Below are 24,898 nucleotides of genomic sequence, written 5' to 3'. Positions count from 1 at the left end.
GTGAGTAAAGTATACGAGTCTTGTCCAAAGAAAAAAAGAAGAAAAAAGCTGATGAAAAGTATGGGCACACACCACAATTATAGGTTACTGCATCACTGAGCCAGTTTCTTTCATCCCCACCCTAAGTAAAGAGCTCTACCAAAACCCTAGCTAGCTTCTTCTTTTTCTTGGTTGGTTGGTACGTCCCCCTTCAGGGGCGAAGCCAGAAGAATTATTTAATGGGTGCATTATTAGTGATAAAAAATAAATCTACATGCAATGGGTTTTGAACTCAGGACACTATGGGTGCAAACCCCGTTTTTTACCAATTGATCCACTGAAACTATAATAACTTTAGGTGTAACATTTCAAATATCAATAAATAAGGGGGTGCACGTGCCACCACACCTCTAAACGTGGCTTCGCCCCTGTCCCCCTTACTTGCCCCTCCTCATATCCAATCTCTGCAACATTCCTCATTATTATTAATTTCATCTTTACTTCTCTCTCTCTCTCTCTCTCTCTCTCTCGTCATGTCTTATATGTATCTTCTTGAACTCAAATCCAACCAGAAACCATATCTCTTTTAGTTGTGTCCTTCACTCTTGGAGAGTTCACAATCAAGGAGCATGGGTGACTTGTCAGACAAGGTACGCTCCACAGCCTAAACTACGTGAACTTGAGGTGATCTAATCGTTTCTTTGTTTCCCTTTCTTTAGTGTTTGGTTAATAAAGTGACACTATATAAGGATTTGTATGCATTGTTACATATATACATGTCTTTTTTTTTTTTTTTTTTTTTTTTTTTAACACATCATATACATGTCTATTTTCCTAAAAATAGGATTAAATCGGCTACTTATATTGTTATGGTTTCCTAACTTCGGGTGAATATCTGTGCGTAATTAAATTAACAAGAAACGCTTACAAAATCGATGAATGAGTCTTTATACTAATAAAAAATAAACTAATAGCTTTGTTTTTTGAACACCTAACTAATAGCTTATATTCTTCTATCACTGAACGGAATTTCGTGAATTTTTTAACAGATGATTTCGCGATATTTATGCACATCTTATGGCGGATGTTTCTTAGACGAAAATAATATAATGTAAAAGAAGTTATTTTTGGTTCAGTAACTATAATATTTTTGTAATGATAAAATCATTGGCGTCAGAACGTCTCAAAGAAAAAAAATCTTCATGTCTTTGTTTTGTAATCCGATATATTATTTAGTGTCTTGTATAATCTAAAGTTAGTAACACTAGCTAGTTAGTTTACACCAAAAAAACACTAGCTAGTTTAACTTATAATTAGGAGCTCTCATTAAATCTTATGATTAAGAATAATACATAAATAAACTCTAAAACTAATTGCCTTGTTTTATTCACCAGCACTGCTCTAACCATAGGCACGTGATGCAAGAGGAATTTATATAAATCCACGAGTTGTTCCCTATATTGTCTATGAAATTAGCTAGAATATTAATTATCATATATACATATTCTTCCCTTTTTATAAATTTTCAAACACCAATTTATTGCGAACAAGAACACTGAAAGACGAATTGACGATATATAGGACCGGCCAGTACGATAATCGTAACTTATGTTTTGAAAATATTTGCCCTCATTTGCTTTCCTGTCGTTATCACTATTTAATTTACTTTAGTTAGTTTACCTTTAAATTTAGATAGACTCCAGTCTACCTTATGAAAATATTAAATTTATTTAATATTATAACATAAAGAATCTCTCGTGTTTATCCAACCGGCAATATCGGCATAAACATGGAAAGAAAAACGTATCGAGAACCAAAAAAATTACATGTTTCATAAACCACGAATACTCAACATTTATAAAAAAAATATCCATTACCGTACAGTTGAAATATAAAATTAAACACATTACAAATAAACAAACATGCAGATGTTGAACCGATTTGCAGTATCGTCCATGTAGTATATGATTGATAAAAAATCACAAAACAACACATTACTATATATTTTTATTTTTTAAACTCGAGTTCTTGATTATTTAAGATCTTGGTGGGTTTTGATAGAATTGCGTACCTGGTGGCACGAACATAGTCGCCATGTTACTGGAATAGTAACCACTCGCATTAGGATCTACAAACATCGTCGACGATCCTCCTCCACCGTCAGCCATTGCCGGAGTATTAATTGGATTTCCACCACCTGCAGATGAGCTTTGATGATCGCTTCCGCCACTACCACCACTCACGTAGCTGCTTTCAGGGCCTTGGTCATATAGAATCCCTTTGAAGAGATGACCTCCGATGTTCACTGTCGTTTGATAGGCGTATTGACCATCATCTTCTCCGTCGTCTACGCCGCTCATTTTTACACACTGGAAAAGCGCATCCGAGCTCACTTCCGGCGGAAAACTTGCCTCCCCCATTTCTAACCCTAAAAACATACACACATCAACTTTGCAACACACAAAAAAACAACGCACATAAACAATACATTCTTGTGACGATTGTTATTCAGGTTAAATTATATATGACACTTTCAAAGCCAATCTAATGTTTTTTATCAATTTTTTTTTGAAAATTGCAGACATAAACGGATTTGACAGTTTAAATGTTTTTTTGTTAGGAAAAGCATAAAAAAATAGAATGTTGTATTTCTAAAAATGTAAAAAACAAAACTAAGTAGTAAATGGAAAAATAAACACAAATAGTTTAGTGTAGAGTAAAACTATCCAAAATTATTCGAGCAAAACACGGTAGAGACTTATGGTTTTAATCTGAACTAATAAAACAAATCTGATCAGACTAATAACCTGCTGAGTCGGATGGCGAGCGAAAGGAGGATGTTCCCGGACGAGTAGTATCCCTATGACGTTTAGCGATACTCGAACCGCCGCCTCCATTGCCGCTGCCTCCAGATGTGGACATCTGAACCTGCTGTTGTCTCTCACGGCGTCTGGCAACGGGGATCCACGTGCTCCTCACATGAGTGGAACAATCGAAGCCACGGCTCTTACAGCAAGTCCTACAACGCATGTGAGTGCAATCTTTCTTGGCTTGGTTCCCACAGTCCCGACAGCTTATGGTGATGGATCTTGATGATGTGGCTACATCAGAGACGTCGATCTGATGACCTGGATAAAGATCCAGGCTTTGTTGCTGTGGTTGTGACTGATGATGATGCATGAGAAGCTGCTGCTCTGGTGGAATCTGCCACTGGCTCGAGCCTGGGGTAATATTATTGGTGTTTGTATTTGATCTATACCAAGCCCAATTTGTATTTTGTTGTTGTTGATTTTCTTCTTCTTCGTATCCGTTGTTGTTGTTGTTGTTGTTTCCTCCTAATGAAAACATCCCAGACATTTTCTAATACCTAACACTTTAAACCCTAATCTTGACCCAATAGTTTACATACAACAAAAACCCTAATTACCATGACATCCTTAAGACTCTTGTCTTCTTCTAATTATCACTCGTGGGTATTGCTTGCTCTTCCAATCAAAATTCCAATGCTTTCCAAGATCTCTTTCTCTCTCGGAACAAAACAAAAAAGTGTGTAGTGAGGTAGTTGAAGTGAGAGAAAGTAAGAAGAAGAAACAAAAGAGAAGAAAGAAAGAAGAATTTAAGCTGTCTGTTTATAAAATCTTTATTAGTATTCTATATATTGATTTTCTGCAAGCCGCCGTGGGGCTTTGAGCTTTCTCTTTCTTCTGCTCTGCTCATCCCCAGAATTTAAGTCTCTCTCTCTCTCTCTCTCTCTCTCTCTAACACTCTGATTTGGGCTTTTGAAGATTCTATGAAACCAAAGTGAAAAACTTTTCTTTCCTCTTCTCACTTCGGCTTTGGCTTTGTCTGAAGAAAACGCTTCTAGTTATGTCCTTATGAGTGAACAAAAAAAAAGTTCTTAACATATTTCACCCCAAAATTTTTTTTTATGTCCTTATGAAAGTAAATATCATTAAACAAAGACTTTCTCTCTCTCTCTCTCCCACTCTCCCCTGACTCTGAGTTTCAAACTCACGGGGGATGATCCACCGTTTCAAGCTTTCTTGTTCTCATCCCATGGACCAGAGTTCGCCACGTGGCGAGTGGCATCTTAAAATGGAACAATGTAATTAACACATAATCTTTTTTTTGAAAAAAAAAAAAAAATTAACACATAATCTTGCGTAGTCATACTTAATAGCACATGTGTCCGTACGTATTAATTGATCGTATTATCTATGGTTGATTTGAAATCTCACGCGATTATAAATCTTTAACGCTTAACTTATACGTTTTCGTTTTGTCCAATCTCTAAAAATATTAATCTCTCACCTAGATGCCTTGATTAGGGTTCTCGCTTACTTTAACTTAGCTTTAATTATGATTTTCTTTCATAATTTAAACGATTTTACTTTTTGTTAAGGAAATTATACTGTTACTTATTTTTTTTTTTTTAACGCTGATTTATTACGATCTTACAATTATGATATAGGAAAGATTACATAGACGATTCAACAACCGACAATACTACCTGCCTTATGAAGAACTACGCCTAACTGCATCACCTGAGCCGTCCTATGAAGATCCACGCCTGGCCAGATTTACTTGCACCATGTCGAAGATCCCTTGCAAGCCTTTCCTCTGTAGTCTGCATAATTGTTTAATAAACCGCTTTCTCCGGGACTTGAAACTTGGATTTCCTGTAATCTGCAATAAATTGCATAGTCTAGGATTCGAATCCCTAACCTGATGTAGAAGCCTTTAAACCTTAACCAATAGGCTACGGTGCTTCCACCTACTGTTACTTATTTATACACTTACTCTAGTTAAGTATAAGCTTCTTCAACAAAAAGAAAACAAAACAAGCTTAGGTATTTTGGATATTAAACAAAACGATGTTACAATCCGATACTAAATTTACATTTCCTGATAATATATATACATATATGGATGTCTATACTAAACGTCTCTAATCTTGTGATCAAATCACGGCAACTCTTTTCTATTTTGGCTTAAGAAAACGACAAATCATGGTAGATAGATATAATCTACAAAAACAAAATCGAACTCATCGATGGTTCTGCTATTTGTATTCGAGCAGCCTAGCGGTTTTTATAACAGTACAAAACATTCTACATTTTTTGTTATTTATTTAAATACTATCATTCCTCTTTAAAATTACGTATTGTTTGTAGAATTGAGAAAACATTATTTTATAATCATGTTAATCTTTTTGGGTTGTCAAGTTCATGGTACTTAAGTCTTTTGTGATTAGGGATCTCTAACTGAAGCTTAGACTAATGATATATCATATAGAAGGGTTGGAATTTTTTTGTTATTTAAGGCAACGCATCAAAAACTAATGATAATATTATTACGAATGTAGTAAATTAATACTATTTATAATTAATTCAGTGACTAAAAATTAATGATTTGGTGAAGAATAGACCAAAAATCAATAGTATAAAAAATAATTTACAATATTATAGTTTACGGAAACAGAGAGATTCGGAGCAGTGAAAAGATGTTCTCTTTTTATTGATTTAGCAAGTGAACATATTAATATTCGTTCTTGAGTAATTTGAATAGGCTAAAGAAAAAATTACCAATAAAGATGTGACGAAAGATGAAAAAAAATGCATGTTACTCTTTGGACTCTCTGCGGCTATACAAGGGAACACTGCGCCACCTACGTGTGCTTTTCTTTTTGTATTCCTTCTTTCTCCTGGAATTATATATAAATTTCCATATAAAAGACGACGCAAAATAATGTGTGAATAAGAATGAGATTGATACTATATCGTACTATGGTAAGATTTCTATGATTAAATGAAATTGCATGCTTATACTACACAATCATGCAAACTACTTACTTTAATTCAGCAATAGGTAGCTGACAAAGAAAACCAGTAAACTTGCTAGATGAATTATATAAGGTCAAATTGTAATTTATTTTTGTCATTATATGAAGTTTAAAAAAAATTTAAAGTAATGATTGGAAATTTGAATATTACAAAATGTCATATCATGAAAAATATGCAAAATGAGATGGTAGATCACTAATTTTTTTATTCCAAAAACTGTGAAATGAAAGAAAGAATCTCTTCGTTTTTGTGTCACTGAACTTGCTAGATGACTTATAATATGAGTAGGTATAAAATGTATAACGTTTTAATTAGAGAACTATATCTAAAATGGCGACTAATTTCGTTATTTCGTAGCGAAGTCGCTAATGAAAACCACTAGCTCGACGTACGTAGGACAATATATATATATATATATGTGGATTTGGATAGCCCTAATTAACAGCTTTAATAAAAAAAAACTGGTCAGTGGATCGCGTCCCCTTGCAGCCTCTAGGGAGGATCGGTCAGCGTCATATCAAGTCATCACATGTTTGATGCCCGAGCTACTAGACTTCACAACTCACCACAAAAATATGTAAGAAATCTAAACTTGTATACAATTTCCTTTAAAAGGGCTATAGTTTGAGTAAATATGGCCATATATATAGTTGAGTTCATACACGAATGCGATGCTATCCGATGGATATATGGATACACTACAAATACTAAGTTAATAAGTTTGAGGTATATTTATACAATGGAGTATGATTATTGTTATCTGAACTAAATAATCTCTGTTTGAAATGTCAATACATCAACTAGGATTCTTGAGTTCAAGATGTTGCGGTTGACCCGAAACCTGTTGAATTGATCTGCACTTTTGAGATCCAGAAAATTTGAACCACCACAGTCATTTTGGCCTCTATAAAACCGGTGTTGTCACATCCTGATAGAACCAGAACAATAGCAATGATGTTTATTTTGTTATTTGCCATTTTGGGTAATAAATAATAGTAGACTCGTCCGCTTGAACAGATGATCGGACCAAATTAAACCCTAAAAAACTAAAATTAAAAATGGCTATATTAGGATCGGACCGATCCAGGTTAGTCTAGTCCGAATGATCTGGAAATAAAATGCTATTTATACTGGTAAAATTTAACTACTATTAAGTTTTCGAAATTAATGAAGAAAAAAGAAAGAGAAAGGAATGATAAGTGGGAGAGGCCCGAGAAGAAGAAGAGGTTCGCTGTCTGTCCCTTAAACCTGTCGAGAAGTCTCTCGAGCCCAGTGATTGCCTTATCATCTGCGTTGACTCTCTCTCATTCTATTTTCTCTTCCTATAATTTGTATTTATTACTAGTTTATTTTGTATTATAGTTTATGAATAAATAACCCATAGTGTCGCTTGGATGAGGGAATCGATGTAAGACAAATAAAAATTGAAATTGTAGTCTTTAGTTGGGGGTTTTGGTTTCTAAGTTGCAAATGTTTATATACAAAACAACGAGACAACTATTATACATGTATTTGAGTCCAAGATAAATGAAGATAAATACCAACAACGAATAAGATAAATGAAGATATACATTACCATTATTGTCTTCAATCTTCATTAACGAATAAGATAAATGAAGATAAATACCAACAACAACAAAAAAGGGTGAAAAATTGAAGAAGAAAAGAAAATGTTTTTTCAAGTGTATTCTCTAGAAGGTTTAATTATGGGATGGGTTGCTTCATGAAAGGAGTACATTTGAGCAAATGGGAACAACAAGAATGTAAAGAAAATAAATTAAATTGTATTATAATGTAATGGCTATCATTTTCTTAGCCTTTAAATGTGGCTTTTTGCTGATAATAACACGGCATATTTGAGTCTTTTAGAGAAATGTCTTCTCTATGATTGGATATCTACATCAACCATATAATAACCATATAGTTAACAAGAATATTAGATATGCACCAAACCTAAAAGTATATATCCTATTCGCCATTTCCATTTTAAAACTATATTTTCTTTTGATATATATTTTGTTAACATGGAGAATTTCAGATTAAAAAAAAAAACAAAATGAAAAGACCACTAAAATAAGAACATTCAGATTTAACTCTCCAACCACTAAACCACTGCTTCTAAATTGTTCGTATTTGGTAATCCAATTGTTAACATTCTGTGTTATATAAATACGTATTAGATTTACTATATACCTTTTACAAGTTTATAATATTTTCTGTTTTTCAAAAGCCTTCTTTCTAATTAACTTTCTTATAAATTTTAAATGGCGTTTCACTGCAGTCGCGTTTCACAATTACGTTTAAATGAAAATTTACTTTTAATTAGTAAAAAATTACTAATATATAGTTTTATCTTAAAGTAGACATAAAATTTAAATATATATATATATAAACAAAGTTATAAAGGTAAACTAAACAACACAAACCGAAAGTACAATCAAGCCCTCTACTATACTTTAAAGATCGGCATGGAAATAAAGTTAAAATTTAAAAGAGCTAGGGATCTTGGCTCACTCAACAACTTAATAGGGCAATGGATGTTGAATTTTGACTATGGTCCATGCGTCGTTAGTGATTGGTCGGTCGGTTCATATAATTATTGTAATGATGTAAATTTTTTTTTTTTTTTTTCACTTCACACACTCATTAATCATTATCCATTTGATCCCAGTTGGGATGCAAATTGGCTACAGAAGATCACTGCATGTTTTGCTCCAAAAAAAAAAAGATCACTGCATGTTTACCTTCACCATTGTTCTTTTTTTTTGGACAACCACTATTGTTCATTTAATGAAATTTTTCTGTCCTACAGATTTTAATTAAATTAAGAAAATACACATTAATGATAAAACATAGGTTTCTGTAAGAGTGCCCACTCTACAAAACTAAATTAAATTCATACTTTATGTAACAGGCAGGACCACTTCTTTTCTTAGTCCTCACAAGACTAGTTAAACTTTGAAAAGGAGTTGGTTCATACAATCAGAACTTATGGTACTTAAAATAGAACTATCCCCTGACCTTAGATCCTAACAGTTTTCCTGACAGATATATATGCTACGTACATATATGCACCTGCTTATAAGCAGATGCACGAACACCGTAATTAATATTTCGAATCAAGTTCGGGTCCTTCAGAATCTAGAGTCTTAAACTTGTTGCATCTCCTTCTTCTTAGCATCCACAAGCATAGCAAGCTGTGCACATTTACTTTTAGCTTCTTCCAGTTCTTTTTCTAAGTTCCTTACCTGTTTAATTTATATCCATGTTAGAATCAATGAAACAAACATATGTTTACCAATGCGAAATCAAACTTACAGTCTGTTCCATTTCAGTCTCCTTCTTTACATATTCCTCGCACCTGTTGAAGAAGGAACACATCGAAATTAATTGAGATCCTAAGAGTGATATGAAACTGAAATCAGTTAATTTTTTTCATTTTAAAATATATACATACTTCATGAAGAGTTGTATGTTCTCTTGGCTTATCTCCTCCACTGACTTGCCAACGTGCTTGTTTCTAGTATCCTGTGAAGATTTGTTTCAGTTTTTTTTTTTTTTATCAAACTTGTATAATAAAACTAAATGAAATTCACTTACGGTAACTGCAGGTTGAGGAGTAAGCTGCACGGGCTGGAAGTTATTTCTTACACCAGTAGAATTTCTCATATGTGGCGGTGGAGCGGCAACTGTACGGACTGAAGTGGCATTACTAATATTGATTTCGCGTATTACTGGCCCACCTTGAGAAGAAGGGGAAGGAAAAGGATTGAATGTATTGACAGTAGGTGGTTGATCAGGTATCGGTATCCTTTTTGACTTATCTGCAGGCATTTGAGGAGTTCTGTACCCGAAAACGTGGCTGTGGCTACTCCTGTTTTTATCTCCATAACAAGCAGTGGAATAGTCAAAACAGAGATATTGCACTTTGTAAAAAAATCATAATGGAAAAAATATGGAGAGATGATTATTGGAATAAAGATTTGGAGAGGAAGAAGAAGAGACCAGTAATCGTAGATAATCTTCTTCAACCTCGCTTCCAACCGCTGGAATAAAGAAGACCTCTCAAAATCTTGTTTGTCATGAGCTGGTTCTATGAAGTTTGCTTCAAGAACTCCTGGGGAACAGATTTTGGTTAATGAGTATCACCTCCCAAGCCTTTCACTCAAACGGAACATATTCAATGGAGTTATCAACTAAAATGAATAGATTTACCTACAACACCATTGCCTAAAGCTGACCCGTCCATAGTGACCTTCCAGAATGGCTGTAAGATGCAAGAGAGATCTAACTTATGCAAGTCATATGAAATATAGAGTACTCAAGTGAGAAAATATTCATAAGCAGACCAGTCTATTATTAATGTTCTATTAAGCATTGCATTCTAGTAACAGAGGATTGATTTCCTTAAATCGTTGAGTAGTAAACTTACTACAGTTGCTTCTATAGATGATCTAGATCATGGAATTGTCTGGTATATAAGAAAGCGTACCCGGATAAGACGGTTTTTGTGATAGACATTGTAACCGCAGACTGGAAGTTTAGGTGCCTCCTTTATAAATCCAACTTTGATTTCAGTGGTAGCCTGTGACAAAAGAACGCTTAGTAGAGTTTTTCTACCAACCTAAGCCTAAAAAATTCGATCAATGTTTGCATATGATAACTCATACACTATAGGCAATGGAAAAATTGCAACAAGAAAGAATTAGCCAAAGGTACATGTAACAAAACTAGAGAACAGAAAGAATAAGAAAGAGAGAGAAGAGGATCTATGTTACTTGCTCAATTGTAGCTATCTGGGGCCTGTACTTTATAATTTCAGGATATCTGAATTCATCAGCAATGTTGAACTGCTTGACAGGGATTCCCCGAAGTATAATTTTGAAGTTTTTGAACTTTTCCAGATATAACATTGAAGTGTAAGCCTGAGGAAAACGAACAAACAGAGTGAGTCTTCATACATTCTTATATAGAAAAGAAGAAGATATTCAGGAAACTACCCTCAGAGAGTAACGTAAGTGGTATGAAATATGAGATCTCCGTTCCAATTCTTTAGCGTGCACCCGTTTTCCATCATGGACACTTTCATCTCGGAGCCGGATGTCCTATACAAAAATCAAAGAAAATAATTAAATGCCATAAAAGATAAAACTTGTCTTCTACATAGGACCTGGACCTAAGACACCCCTGAGGCCGGAACAGATATCTCATCGAGTACACATCATTAAACGGAAAAGTGTGTGTTACTTCATCGTCGTCGTCAAAACTCAGCTCATAGATTCCTTCATCATTAAGCCACAAGTTGTAGATAATTACTTTTGTTCCATGCGTTCCAATATCATCAAACTGGTGGACGAAAGATGAATATACACGAATTAATACAACAGACGGCACGCAGAATCAATGTAGGGAAAAGAAACACAATAGGACACAATCAAGGAAGAACAGTGATGCAATGTAATATTCATAAGCTGACTTGCGAGAGAAACAACCTGTTGAAAAAGTTCGTCCTTTGTTGAGAATGGAGACCATTTGAGAAGAATGTCAAGGTTGGTAGACCAATCTTCTGAAGATCCATAGATAATTGGTTGTGGCCGCTCCTTGGATATATCAATATCAATCTGTATTGCATATAGAATATAGCTTGAGAACAGAGAGTAGTTTATTTCAGGGATGACAGCAAAATCTACAAAAGCTGACGATTTTACCATAGGAACAATGACATCATCTTGACCAGTTCTTCTAAGGAATGTGTAAGACAGAAGGCCAACGCTTTGAGTAGCTTTCCTAAAAAAGGATACAAAAAAAGTTCAAGCAAGCGCATACGCCAAAGACTCAGAGTGCATATGCAGCAGATAAATCAATAATACCCTGAACGTGTTGAGCGACTAAAAACAATGGCATCAGCTCCAAGTCTCATGGTACTTGTCTTGAAACCATTTCCATCTACACACAAAAAGGGTGAAACTCTGCTTAGAGACCTAACCACTTCAAGTAACCACCTACCAAACTAGAAACTTACACTGTCCAATAGTTGTATTAGACTTCTTTGATGAGTAGCCTAAGCTCATGCATTTTCTGATTCCATTGGGATCCATCCCAGCGCCATCATCTTCAAGTGAAAAAAAAAAAGAAAAAGCATGTTATTCACACAACGCATCTGACAATCATTCAAAGCCAATTTACCTTGGAATACTAAAGCTGGAGAATTATTCTTTGCAATATCGATCTTATCGATCTTAACAAAGGTTGCACCGTTTTGTATCTGAGGAAAAAGCAAAGTCAAACAGTAAACCAATTCACTAAAAAAAAAGTAAAAGCTATTGTTCCTCAGGCATACCTCATCAACAGCATTGTCAAGTAGTTCAGCTATGGCTGCAATTCAATACAATACAAAATTAAAAAAAATAAAAAAAAATAATCTAATTGATTCGATCGGAGTCAAATCTTGACTTTTACCTCCAAAGGCCCATTTGTGTGACGTGGCATTAGAGTGAAGGAACTTGGGATGAACACGAGCATGCTCAAGCATACCTATCAAATTCTCAATTCGATAACAAAAACTATGATCGAAGTGCGTGTGTCAAAAGTGAATTGTTTACCTGGAGCAGCTTGCGAAACAACGTTCGGTGTCACATAGCTTTCTCCGGCCTTCCAGAAGCTCCGGCACTCTAGGGTTTCCAGTGGAGCCACCGTCGCATTAGCGGTTGTACTTGGAACTTGCGGAGTTTCGATTAGAGACAATCCTCTTCCTCCTCCTCCTCCTCCTACGTCATCGTCGTCGTCACTGTCTAAATGCACGACGTCGGCGGCGACTACAGTTTTCGCGTTGTGAGACATCTCCGACGAGGAAGCGACGAGCGAATTCAAATCGGCGTCGTTGGACTCGATGCTATTGAAAAGAGAAAAACAAAAACAAAAACAGCGTGATGTTTAACTGTTTTCACATGAGAAAGCGTGCCGTCGTTGACAATATGAGAGAGATGGTATTAAATAAAACTGCGTAATGTCTAACTGTCTTCACATGAGACAACCCGTCGTCTTTCTAGATATACAAGAGATGGTCTAGGTCTTAACTTTTAACTATAAGCCAAGCCTTTATCGTGCAGGTAAGCCTAAATGGGCCATAAAGCGTAAATACGTTAAAAGCCCATATCCCAACTAGGCAACTATGTACGTACATATCAGTGTTATCGTTGCTGGGAGGTTGCACAACTTATTAACATACAATTATACCAAAAGATCTAGATTAAAGTTAGGGTTCTTCTAGTCTTAACGTTTTATCTAAACTTGTTGGAGCTCCATCTTCTTAGCATTGACAAGCCGAGCAAGTAGTGCATATTTACTTTTGGCTTCTTCCAGTTCCTTTTCTAAGTTCCTTACCTGTTTCATTTGTATCCATGTTAGAAACCAATGTAACAAACATATGTTTACACTGCGGAATGAAACTTACCATCTGTTCCATTTCTGTCTCTTTCTTTGCATATTCCTCGCACCTGTTGAAGAAAGAACATAGGTGTAACTAAAAATTGAGATTGCTTTTCCATGGTATGAGTAAATATATACATACTCCAGGAACAGTTGTATGTTCTCTTCGCTTAGCTTATACGCTGTCTCGCCACCAAGGTTGTCTCCAGATTCCTGGGAAGATTTTTTAATTTTCTTTATTTCTCAAACTTGTTAAGAAAATTAAATGAATTTCACTTACAGTAGCTGCAGGTTGAGGATTGAGCTGCACAGGTTGAGGATTGAGCTGCACAGGTTGAGTATTAAGCTGCACAGGCTGAGGATTAAGCTGCACTGGTTGAGGATTGAGCTGCACAGGTTGGAAGTTACTTCTTACACCCGTGAAATTTCTCATATGTGGCGGTGGAAGAGCAACTGTACGGCTAGAAGTGCCTTTACTAAAGCTGATTTCACGTATTATCAGACCACCTTGACTAGTTTTATCAGAAGGCAAAGGTGAAGGATTGAATGTATCTTCTCTAGGCGGTTGATCAGGTGTTGCTGTCCTCTTCGACTTATGTGCACGGCTAGAAGTGCCTTTACTAAGACTGATTTCACGGATTAGCGGACCACCCTGACTAATTTTGTCAGAAGGGAAAGGTGAAGGGTTGAATGTATCGTCACCAGGCGGTTGATCAGGTGTTGCTGTCCTCTTCAACTTGTGTGCACGTGAGTCAGGATGGTATCCAACAGCCTCGCTGCGGCTTTTCCTGTTTTTCTCCAGAATAAGAAGAGGAATAATCAAACAAGGATATTGCGGTCTGGAATCAAAATAACATGAGCTGATTGGAGCAAGGATTTAAAGAGGAGGAAGAAGAGACCAGTAATCTAGTGTAATCTTTTTCAACCTCGCCTCCAGCCGCTGGAATAGAGAAGACCTCTCAAAATCTTGCTTATCGTGAGCGGGTTCTATGAAGTTTGCTTCAAGAACTCCTGGATAAGAGATTTTGGTTTAATGAGTCTCTCCCACGAGGTCTTTCCCACAAACAAAGCGTACTCTATGGAGTGTTCATCAAGGAAATGATAACTATACCGACAACACCGTTTCCGCTAGTCGAACCGCTCAGAGTGACCCTCCAGAAAGGCTGTAAATGGTGCAAGGGGATCTCACTTAATCAAACCATATACAAAAGCGGAAGCTAACAAATTTACTTCATCTGCTACATCAAAACGTACCATGATGAGACGGTTTTTGTGATAGACATTGAAACCACATACTGGAAGTTTAGGTGCCTCCTTGACGAATCCAACTTTAATTTCAGTGACAGCCTGTAACAAGGAACCTTAATTTTTTCTTTCTCTCACAGTTTAATGGATACAAAGCCGAAACTCCATGCATGAAATGAAATCAGCGAGTAGATAGAAAGAAAGAGAAAAAGGAAGAGTCTTAGTTTGTATTACATATCCCACTGCAGCTGCATGAGGTTTGTACATTATAGTCTCAGGATATCTGAGTTCATCAGCAATGTTGAATTGCTCCACAGGGATTCCCCGGAGAATAATTTTGAAGTTTTTGAACTTTTTGAGATACAACATGGATATGTAAGCCTAAGGATAAAGAAACCAAGTCAGCTTTCAAACATCTATGCAACAGGAACAAAAAAAAACAATAAGAGGATATTCAGAAGAATTACCTTTAGAGAATATCGGAAACGGTATGAGATATGAGATCTTAGTTCTAATGTCACAGCGACAACCCCTTTCCTGGTGAGGGCATTTTCATCTCGGAGCCGTATGTCCTATTACACCAAGTATAAAAGAAGAAATATTAAATACATTTAACACCCCAACTTTTCAAAATACCTAATCCCTGAAAGAAAGTGTAAGCACCTCATCTTCGTCGTCAAAACTCAGTTCATATACTCCTTCATCATTAAGCCACAAGTTGTATATCATTACTTTCGTTCCATGTGTCCCAATATCCTCGAACTGGTAGGTGAAAAATGGAAATAAGCGAGTTAATAAATGGACCACATTAAATATACACGCTGAACCAGAGTCTTAAGAAGAAACGAACCTGCTGCAAAAGTTCATCCTCTGTTGAAAACGGAGACCACTTGAGAAGAATGTTAAGGTTGGTAGACCAATCTTCGGGAGTGCCATAAATAATTGGTTGGGGGAGATCACTGGATATATCAATATCAATCTGCATTGCAGATACAATGACATAAAATAAGATCAAACTGCAGTAGTTTGCAGTGAACTACTTATTTCAGGCATGAAAACAAAAAGCTACATATGCAGAGGATTTTACCATAGGAACAACCACATCATCCTGACCAGTTCTCCTGAGGAACGTGTAAGACAGAAGGCCGATGCTCTGGGTTGATTTGCTAAAACAGAGAAGATAAAAAAATGAAAAGATTAAAAAACAAGACCATACACCAAATTCAAAAGAGATATATCAAATACCCTCCACGAGTTGAGCGAGTGAAAACGATGGCATCAGCTCCGAGTCTCATAGTACTTGTCTTGAAACCATTTCCATCTGTACGTACACAAGAGTGGAAGGACCACATAACAAGAAACAATCTCTTCACAAATTTATAAAAAACTTACACTGTCCAATCGTTGTATTAGACTTCTTCGATGAGTAGCCTAAGCTCATGCATTTTCTAATCCCATCAGGATCCATCCCGGCTCCATCATCTTCAAATGACATCAAAAAGATCCATAATGTCACTAACAACATCCAGCAAAAGCATCACTCAAAAGGCTCTAATGTACCTTGGAAAACTAAAGCTGGTGAGTTATCTTTAGCAATGTCAATCTTATCGATCTTGACAAAAGTAGCACCGTTCTGTATCTGAGTAAGAATCAATGAACAAAAAGCAATGCCCTAAGATACAATTCACTCACAATCACAATGAACAAAACAGAAGCAATTACCTCATCAACAGCATTATCAAGTAGCTCAGCGATTGCTGCAAAACACAATACGATAACAAAATATCATCACGAGTTTTATTTAGTTGATCGATCATCTTGCGTCTTAGCTTATTACCTCCAAAGGCCCATTTGTGTGACGTGGCATTAGAGTGAAGGAACTTGGGATGAACACGAGCATGCTCAAGCATACCTGGAGCTGTAGGAGTAACAGCTCTCGGAATCACAAAGTTATCTCCGGCTTTCCAGAAGCTCCGGCATTCTAGGGTTTCTCGACGAGTCACCGTCGTATCGGCGATCGCACTCGAAACTTGACGATTCTCCATCAGTGACGCCGATCTCCTCCGAAACGCTCCTCCTCCTCCTCCTCGTCGGACTACTCCGATGTCTTCGTCGTCACTGTCACTGAGAAGTACGACGTCAGCGACTGTACGTTTCGCCATATGATTGCATTACCGCGTACGAGTGATTTCGAAACGGGTTTATGGAAATTGAACTCGGGTTGCCCCGACCCAGAAAAAGAAAACGAGAGTGTCTGTTGTTTCGATATTTTTCAAAGAGACGGCGCGTTGTTGTTTAATAGATTAAACTAGAGGCGGTTTAAGCTTTAAATATGAAAACAGCAAGGCGTTTTGTTATTGATGATATTTTTTTAGACAGAAATGTATTTTTGAATACTATTTGATGATATTATCACTAGTTGTCCAGATTTTGAATATTCACATAAATATTTTTAAGGTATCAGATGATTTATTTTATCTTTTGATTATAATTCAGCAATGTGATTTTTGTATGTGTATAAGACTATAGAGATAATAGAGCAAATTGTTATGTTCATAACCCAATACAAATTTTAACTTAAAATTTAAAAGATAACTATTTACTCACAAAAAAATCTATGTAAATTGATTCAGTGATAAATCAATAAATTTGGAAAGAAACCATAATCCATGATGACAAAAAAAACATAATCCATACAGAAAATGAAATAAGAGAAAAAAAAATAAAACAAATTACTTAAAATCTTAATCCTTAAATCAAATCAGAAAACAAATTAATTAAACATTATTGGAAAGTTTAGGATGTAGATACATGTTATACATCATGACAAAATCAGCGGCAAGATCTTTGTTCATATGACATGTGTGAATAGCATGAGTCTTGTTCTTAATCTCTGGAAGAGTATGACAGAAACTTACTTTCTTATACGTGGATTAACTTGGTTGCGAGTCAGTGAAACTACATAAAAAGAACAATGAACAAATTATGTTCGTAAAATCAAGCTCATAGTTTATTCAAAAATAATATTCAATCTCTTTGTGTATTCAATTTGTGAATTGAAGTGATTTTGAATGATTTTAATTTTTAATGAGTTTTTACATGATATTAGGTGAATTTGAGAATTTTATATGATTTTTATTAGTGTTATTGGTTTATATATTTTGATTGATTTAGAATTTCATTCAATATTTACAAATTCAAGTAAAATATACAAATTTTCAAAAAAAATCGGATTAGTATTTATAAATCCGGAGGTTTTTCCTCGGATTTGATTTTTTTGTATTTTTAACAAAGAAATCTATATAATCCATTCAAATCCATTATGATATTAAATCTATTAATTAATCTGTATAAATAACACTTGATTTGAATTAGAATTTATCATAAAACCAATAACATTTGATTTCAGTACAAATTTTAAAATCATAGAACCAATAACAATAGATCTAGTTTAGATTTTTAAATTAATTAAAATACACCAACCAATAACTCTCACAAAATCATTCTAAATTTTATTTAAAACCATAGGATTTGGATTTTTATTTATATTACTAAAAACTCCACGAACACTTAAACCATTTAAAATCCACAACTTGATTTTGTAATGACAATAATTTTAAGAGTGTTTTATGAAATGACAAGTTTAATAACGCTAGATTTTGAATGTTTTTTAATTCAAGTATGAATCACAATAGATTTATCATTTTAATACAAATCATCTTATACTCATAGTTGAATACACTAGTTTATTTTTGGTGAGCCTTTTATATATTGACAGATTATCAAGAAATACTTAACAAATTATAGAGAAAAATCTTATTAACCAAAGTAAAAAGAACTAGATTAAAAAAAATGAAACAACAAGATTGGAAACAAATGGGTCACACAATACTCAATAATATCTCCTTTCTCCTAACATGAACTTTCATTTGTTTCAAAGACAAAACTCAAAACCAAACATTAAACCAACTTCATTCAAACCCAACAACTCCGGTCTCCATAACCGGTAAAATGGTCGGTGATGACCGGTGAGCCGAACGTTTTTTTGATAAGACCCGGAATTGCCCGAGACCCATCACAACTCTACAGACTCTTCGTTCTTACCTAACTGAAAACTACTCTACACCAACAAAGTCTTCTGTTCAAACTAAACACACACATGCACACACATTTCAACACAGATTACACTTTCTTTTCTTCCCCTCTCTCTCTCTCTCTCGGTATAGTTTGGTTATACATTTTGTAGTCAAAGAGCTCAGTGATCATCTTTTCAAGGCTTCCAGCTAGTTATAGATGTCTCAGGGGAACACACAGCTTCAACCGTCAACCGTTTCAACACATTCGGACACGGATCTTTCCCAAAGTTACTGTTTGATATCGTCACTGCACATCTCGCTTTCCCTACACACTTCTGCACATTACAAAAACACACCAAACATTATAAAAAAAAACACACAAGAGCGTGACTGCAGTTTTATCTAAGTAAAGATTCTTTGATCACTCTTACCCTCTCTAAGATAGCGTACGAGGTAGTTGCGTGACACTCTCCTTGCTGGTAACTCCCACATTTTCCCAAAGGAGTCCCAAAGCTCGCAAACTTAATAGCTGAGATGGCTTGACCAGGACTACATTTCAAATGAACTTTGGGTCTACGAAACGTTTGTCCTTTCCCGTAGCTTTCTATCTGCCAGTTCTTGATATTGGGATGGTACTCAGAGACTTCAGCACAGACTCCTGACACTGATCTTTTGACCAGAGAAACAGCTGATGGGTTTCCTCCAAGCTCCTCGAATATCACCAAGAGGTTTTGGCTCGGTTTTAGCCATGATCTGGGGACATGGTAGTATCTCTGCGTAGGCTGACCACAGCCGGATAAGCACTTGTTCGGTTTGTACGTTCCTGTGTAGCTGCAGTGACCACAGTCACCGGTGGCAAACGCTGTCCAGTATCTCCCGATGCTCTCTCCGTTCACCCAGACCTGACCTTTCCCCATTCCTTCCATGTCTAAAGCAAGCGGCTCGTTTCCTTCAGGTGCATCAAAGTAAGCCTGAAGAAAAATTATTTACTCATTAGTACAGATTCTAAAAATAGGAAGAAGCTTTATAGAGTTGTGTTTGGTTCAAATCGAAATACCTTGTGCCATGTCAAAGGCTGAGACTTTTGTGCAACTAAAGACGCATCCATCCACCCATTAGAGGGAGTGTTGGTTGGATACGCAAGATTCATAGCTTCTCCTTTCAACCCCACCTGATGAAAACAGAGTTATACAACTGAAATGTGGAAACCGAGAGAGAGGAGGAATCACTAGGGAATGATAGAACACCTGGTAAGTCCATTTTTGCCATGACAGATCACGTTTCCCTTGAGACAACCCGTGCAAAGCCACTGGTCCCAAGATTCCAGTATTCCATGACTCAAAGTGTCCACCCACATTCTTCATATTTGAGAAACAAGATGTATCAGAATAAGAAGAAAAAAACGAAAACAACTTAAGCACAGCAGATGAGAATAAAAGAAGAAGACTAACTGGTAGTCCAACAGCAACACTCAGCAAAGCAATTCTGTTAGTTCCAGAATGTAGATTGATCTTTCCCCTATAAGTGAACCTCCTGTTTTGCCTTGTTCCAAAGGCAGAACCTGTGAATTTATTTATATATATTAGTTTTTGCATATCAGAAACTCTATAATGGAAATTAATGAGGTAAACTCATACCTGAAAGCTGTCCATTGACAAATATATGCACGGCATGGCCTGTAGATTGAATAATGAGAGTTGGTAGCTCTCCTCCATGTAGGAATGATTCAGTTGAACCAATATCAACACTACATTACAAAATTCAAAATGTTGGTTTCAGCAAAGTTCTGAGAAACAATATTGAAGCTATGGTAAATGTTCTTTTTATTTACCTGGTCATATACCAAAGATAATCGCTAGTGTCACGGGTGACATTGATCTGCTCCAAGAGCCCTTGAGTGGTGAATGTGGAGCTGTCATCTAGAGAAGAAAGATCTTCCAAGTAACTCTGCCACTGGAAGTTCGGTGTGCTTGTTGGCAACATTTCCATCTGTGATGTTTGAACTCCAACCTGAAACCAATCAATAGAGATCCACAATGTTTAGAAAACTTCACAAACATAAGTTATAATGAACAATCATATACACTTTACCTTTGCAGTATTGAAAACTGCGTTTCTACAATCAGGAAGAATGCTAATGGACCAAGGCGGTAAGTTGTAATGAACGTTGTTAAACAACACTCTTGCTGCCGATTCTGTGTCATAGTTTGCAAGGAAAGCTGAACACTCTCCTGATTCTGAAGAGTATACATGAGCCTGGGGAAAATAAAGTAATAATTAAAGTGTTAGAATTTAGTAAAAGCTAAACCAAAAAATATCTATTAAATTAAATCAATTTTAACCTGTTGCTTGTTTCCTAGAGATGTAACAACAGGATCAGTTGAAACCAAAGCTTTTTCACACATCTTGATAGCTCTGTGGAGCTCCTTTAGATGACCATACTTAGGTTCCCTGATTAAACCTATTTAACATTTAACAACCACTCAGTTAGTACATAAAGCATTGCATTAACCTTATCTACTAGTTTCCTGCCCTTACCATATTCATCAATGGGGGCATCATAGTCATAGCTGGTGGTGACAAATGGACCTCCAGCTGTTCTTCCAAAGTTAGTTCCTCCATGATACTGTTACAAAGAAAGATTGCCTTTAGGAAACCAAATCTTATACTGAGATTTATTTAAGTGGTTTAATTCTAATTATATATACCATGTAATAGTTAACAAAGGATCCTCCTTTTTGTATGAAACGTGCAACGGCAAACGCCAGATCCTGAACTGGTCTATGGTGCATTGGCCCACCGAACTCAGTGAACCTTAAGATAACACCAGTTCAAAGAATATAAAAAAAAAAGTATCAATTTGAAAATGATTAGTCAATGTAAGTTAATGAATATATGTACCAGCCACTCCACGCCTCTGTCCATATTAATGGCTTGTATGGCTTGTTGGGAGCAAATGAATCACAGTAGAAACCGTTGCATGTGTTTATCTGTCACCAAAATATCAATAAATCTCAGTACCAAAGCAATATAGAGTTCAGTCTTCACTACAACAAGAAACTAACCACAGGGTCAGGGGCATCGTCTTCTTTGCACATCACCCACGGGACACCAGTCTCGGTTGCTATAGCCATTTTAGCAGCCCATGTCATGTAGTTGTGACCTTCTGCTCCTAATAACTGTCCTTGTCTTCCATACTCATTCTCAATCTACATTCCCATAAAAAAAAAAAGAGGACACCTTTCTAATTAAATCACTTTGATCCTAAAGAAGACACATTAACTGCATGATCAACACTAATCAGAGTATTAACCTGAGAAAGGATGATGGGACCACCCTGGGACTCATACAAGTTCTCACTCTTCATCAGTTGAACTATTCTCTCTGTGAATCCTTGCATAGCTCTCTGCAACGTTACCCCCAAGGAAACATTAATATCACATTCTAATAAAGTGCCAAAATGAACAATTTAAAACTCATATAAGAGACCTTGAAAGGCTCATTATCTGTTCTGAAGCTGATTCCAGGAACATACTTCAACCAAACAGGGAATCCTCTGCTCATTGCCCCAAAACAACAACTTTAGAGTTGAGAAACAGACAAATCAGCTGAATCTTAAGAGACAGGACAAAGGTCAGTTGTTACCCGAAGTTCCACTCAGCACAAACGTAAGGCCCAATCCGAAGATGAGCATAGAGACCAGCTTTGTGAATCGTCTTCACGAATCTCACCAAATCATTTCTCCCTTCAAAATCATACTGAACCGGAAGACAGAACCGTCAACAAATGAAAGAACATAATGTACGAAAACAAGAACAGAACTAAAGAAAGTTACTTTGCCAGGAGAAGGCTCATGGAGATTCCAGAAGACATAAGTCTCAATCACATCAACGCCTCCATCTTTCGCCTTCTGAATCAAACCTTCCCACATCTAAACCACAACAACAACAAAAAAGTTCACAACTTTAAAACACCCTTTGATTAAAGTTTGGATTTTTCGTTAAACCCACCAAGAAAAAATTAAAAAAGTTTAAAACTTTATCCGAAATCTTACATCAGGTGTGCTTCGAGGGTAATGTATGGAGCCAGAGAAGAGGATTCGTCTCTGCCCATTGATGAGAAGCGCTTTACGGTCGTAAGTAACGCCGCATTGAACAAACCCAACGCCTAGAATCAAAAACCCTAAGCAGAGCCAGAGAATCAGCCGTGGAGCAGTATCACCAGTCCCCATTCTCAGCATTCTACACGGAGAGAGGAGAACGAGAAGAAGCGTTCTTTTTCTTCTTCTGGGTTTAAGGAGAGAGAGAGAAGTAAAGAGGAAGAAGACGAAGGAGAAAGGAAGAGAGGAGGAAGGGGTTTTATTGCAATTCACAAGTGTCTATTGGCATCACCACTACGTGGGCTACCGACGCTTTCCCACCATTTTTAAGCTTTTATTTATTTGTTTTATTAACTTAAAAAAAAATTAAAAATAAGATAACAAAAAAATAATAAAAATGGGATATAACAAGCAAATAAAGAAGTCTTGTGATTATGATTAGGTATTGGAGAAAAAGGAAAAAAAAAAGAGTCACGTTGATTGATATAAAGCAGCTAATCACGCTAGACTTTTTCTTCATTTCTATAATTTTTTTGTATTCCTTAGGTTAATATTATAATGATAATATATAAATGTGAATATTGTTGTGGGTTTGGTTTGTTGATTTTTAGATGTTTTTAGTTTGATTTAAGGAGAACAATTAGAGTACGGAAAGTACTTTAGTTTAGTAGTGAAGAAGTGTTTATGTTGATTAGTCGTCGAAATGGTTTCACATCGTACATGTGTCTTCCACTTACATTTCACAGTGTGTACCTGTCATTTACAGCTTTGGGCATAATAAATTCACCATTTGACATTGTTCCAAAAATTGATTTTGTAGTTTTGTAGCGTCTGTATATATGGACTTTTCTTCTGCTTTTGTCGTGTCTGAATAAATGTGTGTAGTTTTTATCTGGAAAATGGTTATATACACCAGTTAAACATGTCTTTAAGCTGTTCAGATTTGAGTATGGGTAAATATTCTTGTTTAAATGGCTCATCCAAGTGTTTATACTGGAAAATGTTCAGATTTTAAGTACAAACTGTTTAATTTTTTTTATAATAGAAGTATTCGTTTTGTAAACGTAAAACATAAACTCCAAGCTTTAATACGAAACTTAAGAAAATAATCGAAGCTTTGTTAGAATATATGGCGTTGACAACTTATTGTTCATTTGTTTTAACTTAACATTCCAGCTGGTTAAATCATTTGATTACCTTCTAAAATTTATTGCATATATTAGTATTATACAGCTTCTTTCTGTTGGTAAACTTCCTTGAAGATCAGTTAGATCTCTTGGGTTCTTGGATCTGGTGAGAGTTCAAATCCATCAGTCCACTTGAGATTTAACTAAGAGATGCTTCCTTAATCAAGGGTTTATCAGTAAGACAGTAAGTAACTCTGAAAAACAACTTTATTTAAATCACTCAAACATGTGAATGTGCTGCTCTCTTGCAATGGATGGTTCATATTGCAGTTTTACACCCCCAATATCATTTTACGCTAGTACCACCCACCGACACCGACAAGTAGTCTTGCGATAATGTGTTTAACTCGTGATTTCATAGTTCGAATAGGGACATATGTGGAACTTATTAAAAGTTGGATCAATAGAACTCTCCAAGAACGTACGGTCCGACATACAACTTTCACTTAAGCAAACTTGATAAGTTTCTTGGACTTCCAACTTAAAACCAATTGGTAATTAGTGGATTGATCCAAGTCTCTTATATATTACTCAAGTCCCTTTCATATATTCGATGTGGGATCTTCTCTCCAATACCCTCCCTCGAGATAATGGTGCGTATAACCATTAATCTCGCAGAATCCATCATACCCCCTCCGAAATCATGCTTTTATTTTCTAGCGATCTCGGCGGAACTGAGCCTTCTATGGGCCATCAGCTAATGGGATGATCGGGCCACTGTCCGGGCCGGATTAATGGGTCAGGGTATTGGGCCCGCTCTGATACCATGATAAGTTTCTTGGACTTCCAACTTAAAACCAATTGGTAATTAGTGGATTGATCCAAGTCTCTTATATATTACTCAAGTCCCTTTCATATATTCGATGTGGGATCTTCTCTCCAATAAAACTCTTTTGTATATTCCAAAACCAAAATTTTCATATATTATATAGTTTTTGAGTTTGGTCAGATTTGTAATCAGATGTGATTCGATAGAATCAACCAGCTTTTCTTATTGTCGGGGAAAAAAACTAAATTTTATTATGAGATTGTTGATTTTTT

General features: G+C 35.9%; 3 protein-coding genes across 8 annotated transcripts; all 3 read right to left on the bottom strand.

Annotated features, from left to right (window-relative positions):
• Positions 1-709: 709 nt before the first annotated feature.
• LOC103869167 (protein SHI RELATED SEQUENCE 2) lies at positions 710-4,907 on the bottom strand. The gene is made up of 2 exons (XM_009147262.3): positions 2,787-4,907; positions 710-2,407 (listed from the first exon to the last, which is right to left on the bottom strand). Exons 1-2 carry the CDS (start codon positions 3,334-3,336, stop codon positions 2,016-2,018), a joined length of 942 nt encoding a protein of 313 aa, XP_009145510.1. The 5' UTR covers positions 3,337-4,907; the 3' UTR covers positions 710-2,015.
• Positions 4,908-8,641: 3,734 nt separating this feature from the next.
• Positions 8,642-18,079, bottom strand: LOC103869019 (protein MICRORCHIDIA 2). 6 transcript variants are annotated; one of them, XM_009146905.3, is made up of 18 exons: positions 16,408-16,696; positions 12,282-12,356; positions 12,163-12,197; positions 12,009-12,087; positions 11,845-11,934; positions 11,693-11,768; positions 11,531-11,609; positions 11,315-11,443; positions 11,070-11,168; positions 10,823-10,927; positions 10,601-10,747; positions 10,315-10,407; positions 10,038-10,089; positions 9,828-9,939; positions 9,423-9,696; positions 9,280-9,350; positions 9,141-9,183; positions 8,642-9,070 (listed from the first exon to the last, which is right to left on the bottom strand). In XM_009146905.3, exons 1-18 carry the CDS (start codon positions 16,655-16,657, stop codon positions 8,972-8,974), a joined length of 1,908 nt encoding a protein of 635 aa, XP_009145153.3. In that variant the 5' UTR covers positions 16,658-16,696; the 3' UTR covers positions 8,642-8,971. The 6 variants fall into 6 exon arrangements, with proteins under 6 accessions (XP_009145153.3, XP_009145256.1, XP_018511173.1 ...); XM_009147008.3 differs by lacking the exon at positions 16,408-16,696 and adding an exon at positions 12,425-12,807; XM_018655657.2 differs by lacking the exons at positions 12,009-12,087; positions 12,163-12,197; positions 12,282-12,356 and adding exons at positions 16,056-16,134; positions 16,218-16,252 and having other exon boundaries at positions 16,333-16,698.
• A 352-nt stretch (positions 18,080-18,431) lies between these two features.
• On the bottom strand, positions 18,432-22,953 carry LOC103868724 (beta-galactosidase 3). The gene is made up of 18 exons (XM_009146825.3): positions 22,626-22,953; positions 22,407-22,502; positions 22,217-22,329; positions 22,061-22,127; positions 21,885-21,977; positions 21,637-21,780; positions 21,473-21,561; positions 21,280-21,385; positions 21,110-21,197; positions 20,914-21,032; positions 20,663-20,827; positions 20,403-20,581; positions 20,209-20,318; positions 20,023-20,132; positions 19,819-19,929; positions 19,629-19,742; positions 19,003-19,542; positions 18,432-18,906 (listed from the first exon to the last, which is right to left on the bottom strand). The coding sequence occupies exons 1-18, from the start codon at positions 22,809-22,811 to the stop codon at positions 18,766-18,768; spliced, it is 2,571 nt and encodes an 856-aa protein (XP_009145073.1). The 5' UTR covers positions 22,812-22,953; the 3' UTR covers positions 18,432-18,765.
• Between the last annotated feature and the right edge of the window lie 1,945 nt (positions 22,954-24,898).

The sequence above is a fragment of the Brassica rapa genome, chromosome A01 (assembly GCF_000309985.2).
Source record: "Brassica rapa cultivar Chiifu-401-42 chromosome A01, CAAS_Brap_v3.01, whole genome shotgun sequence".
NCBI lineage: Eukaryota > Viridiplantae > Streptophyta > Magnoliopsida > Brassicales > Brassicaceae > Brassica > Brassica rapa.
Note: the sequence above shows the minus strand (reverse complement) of the source record. Positions and strands in the feature narration are given on the sequence as shown.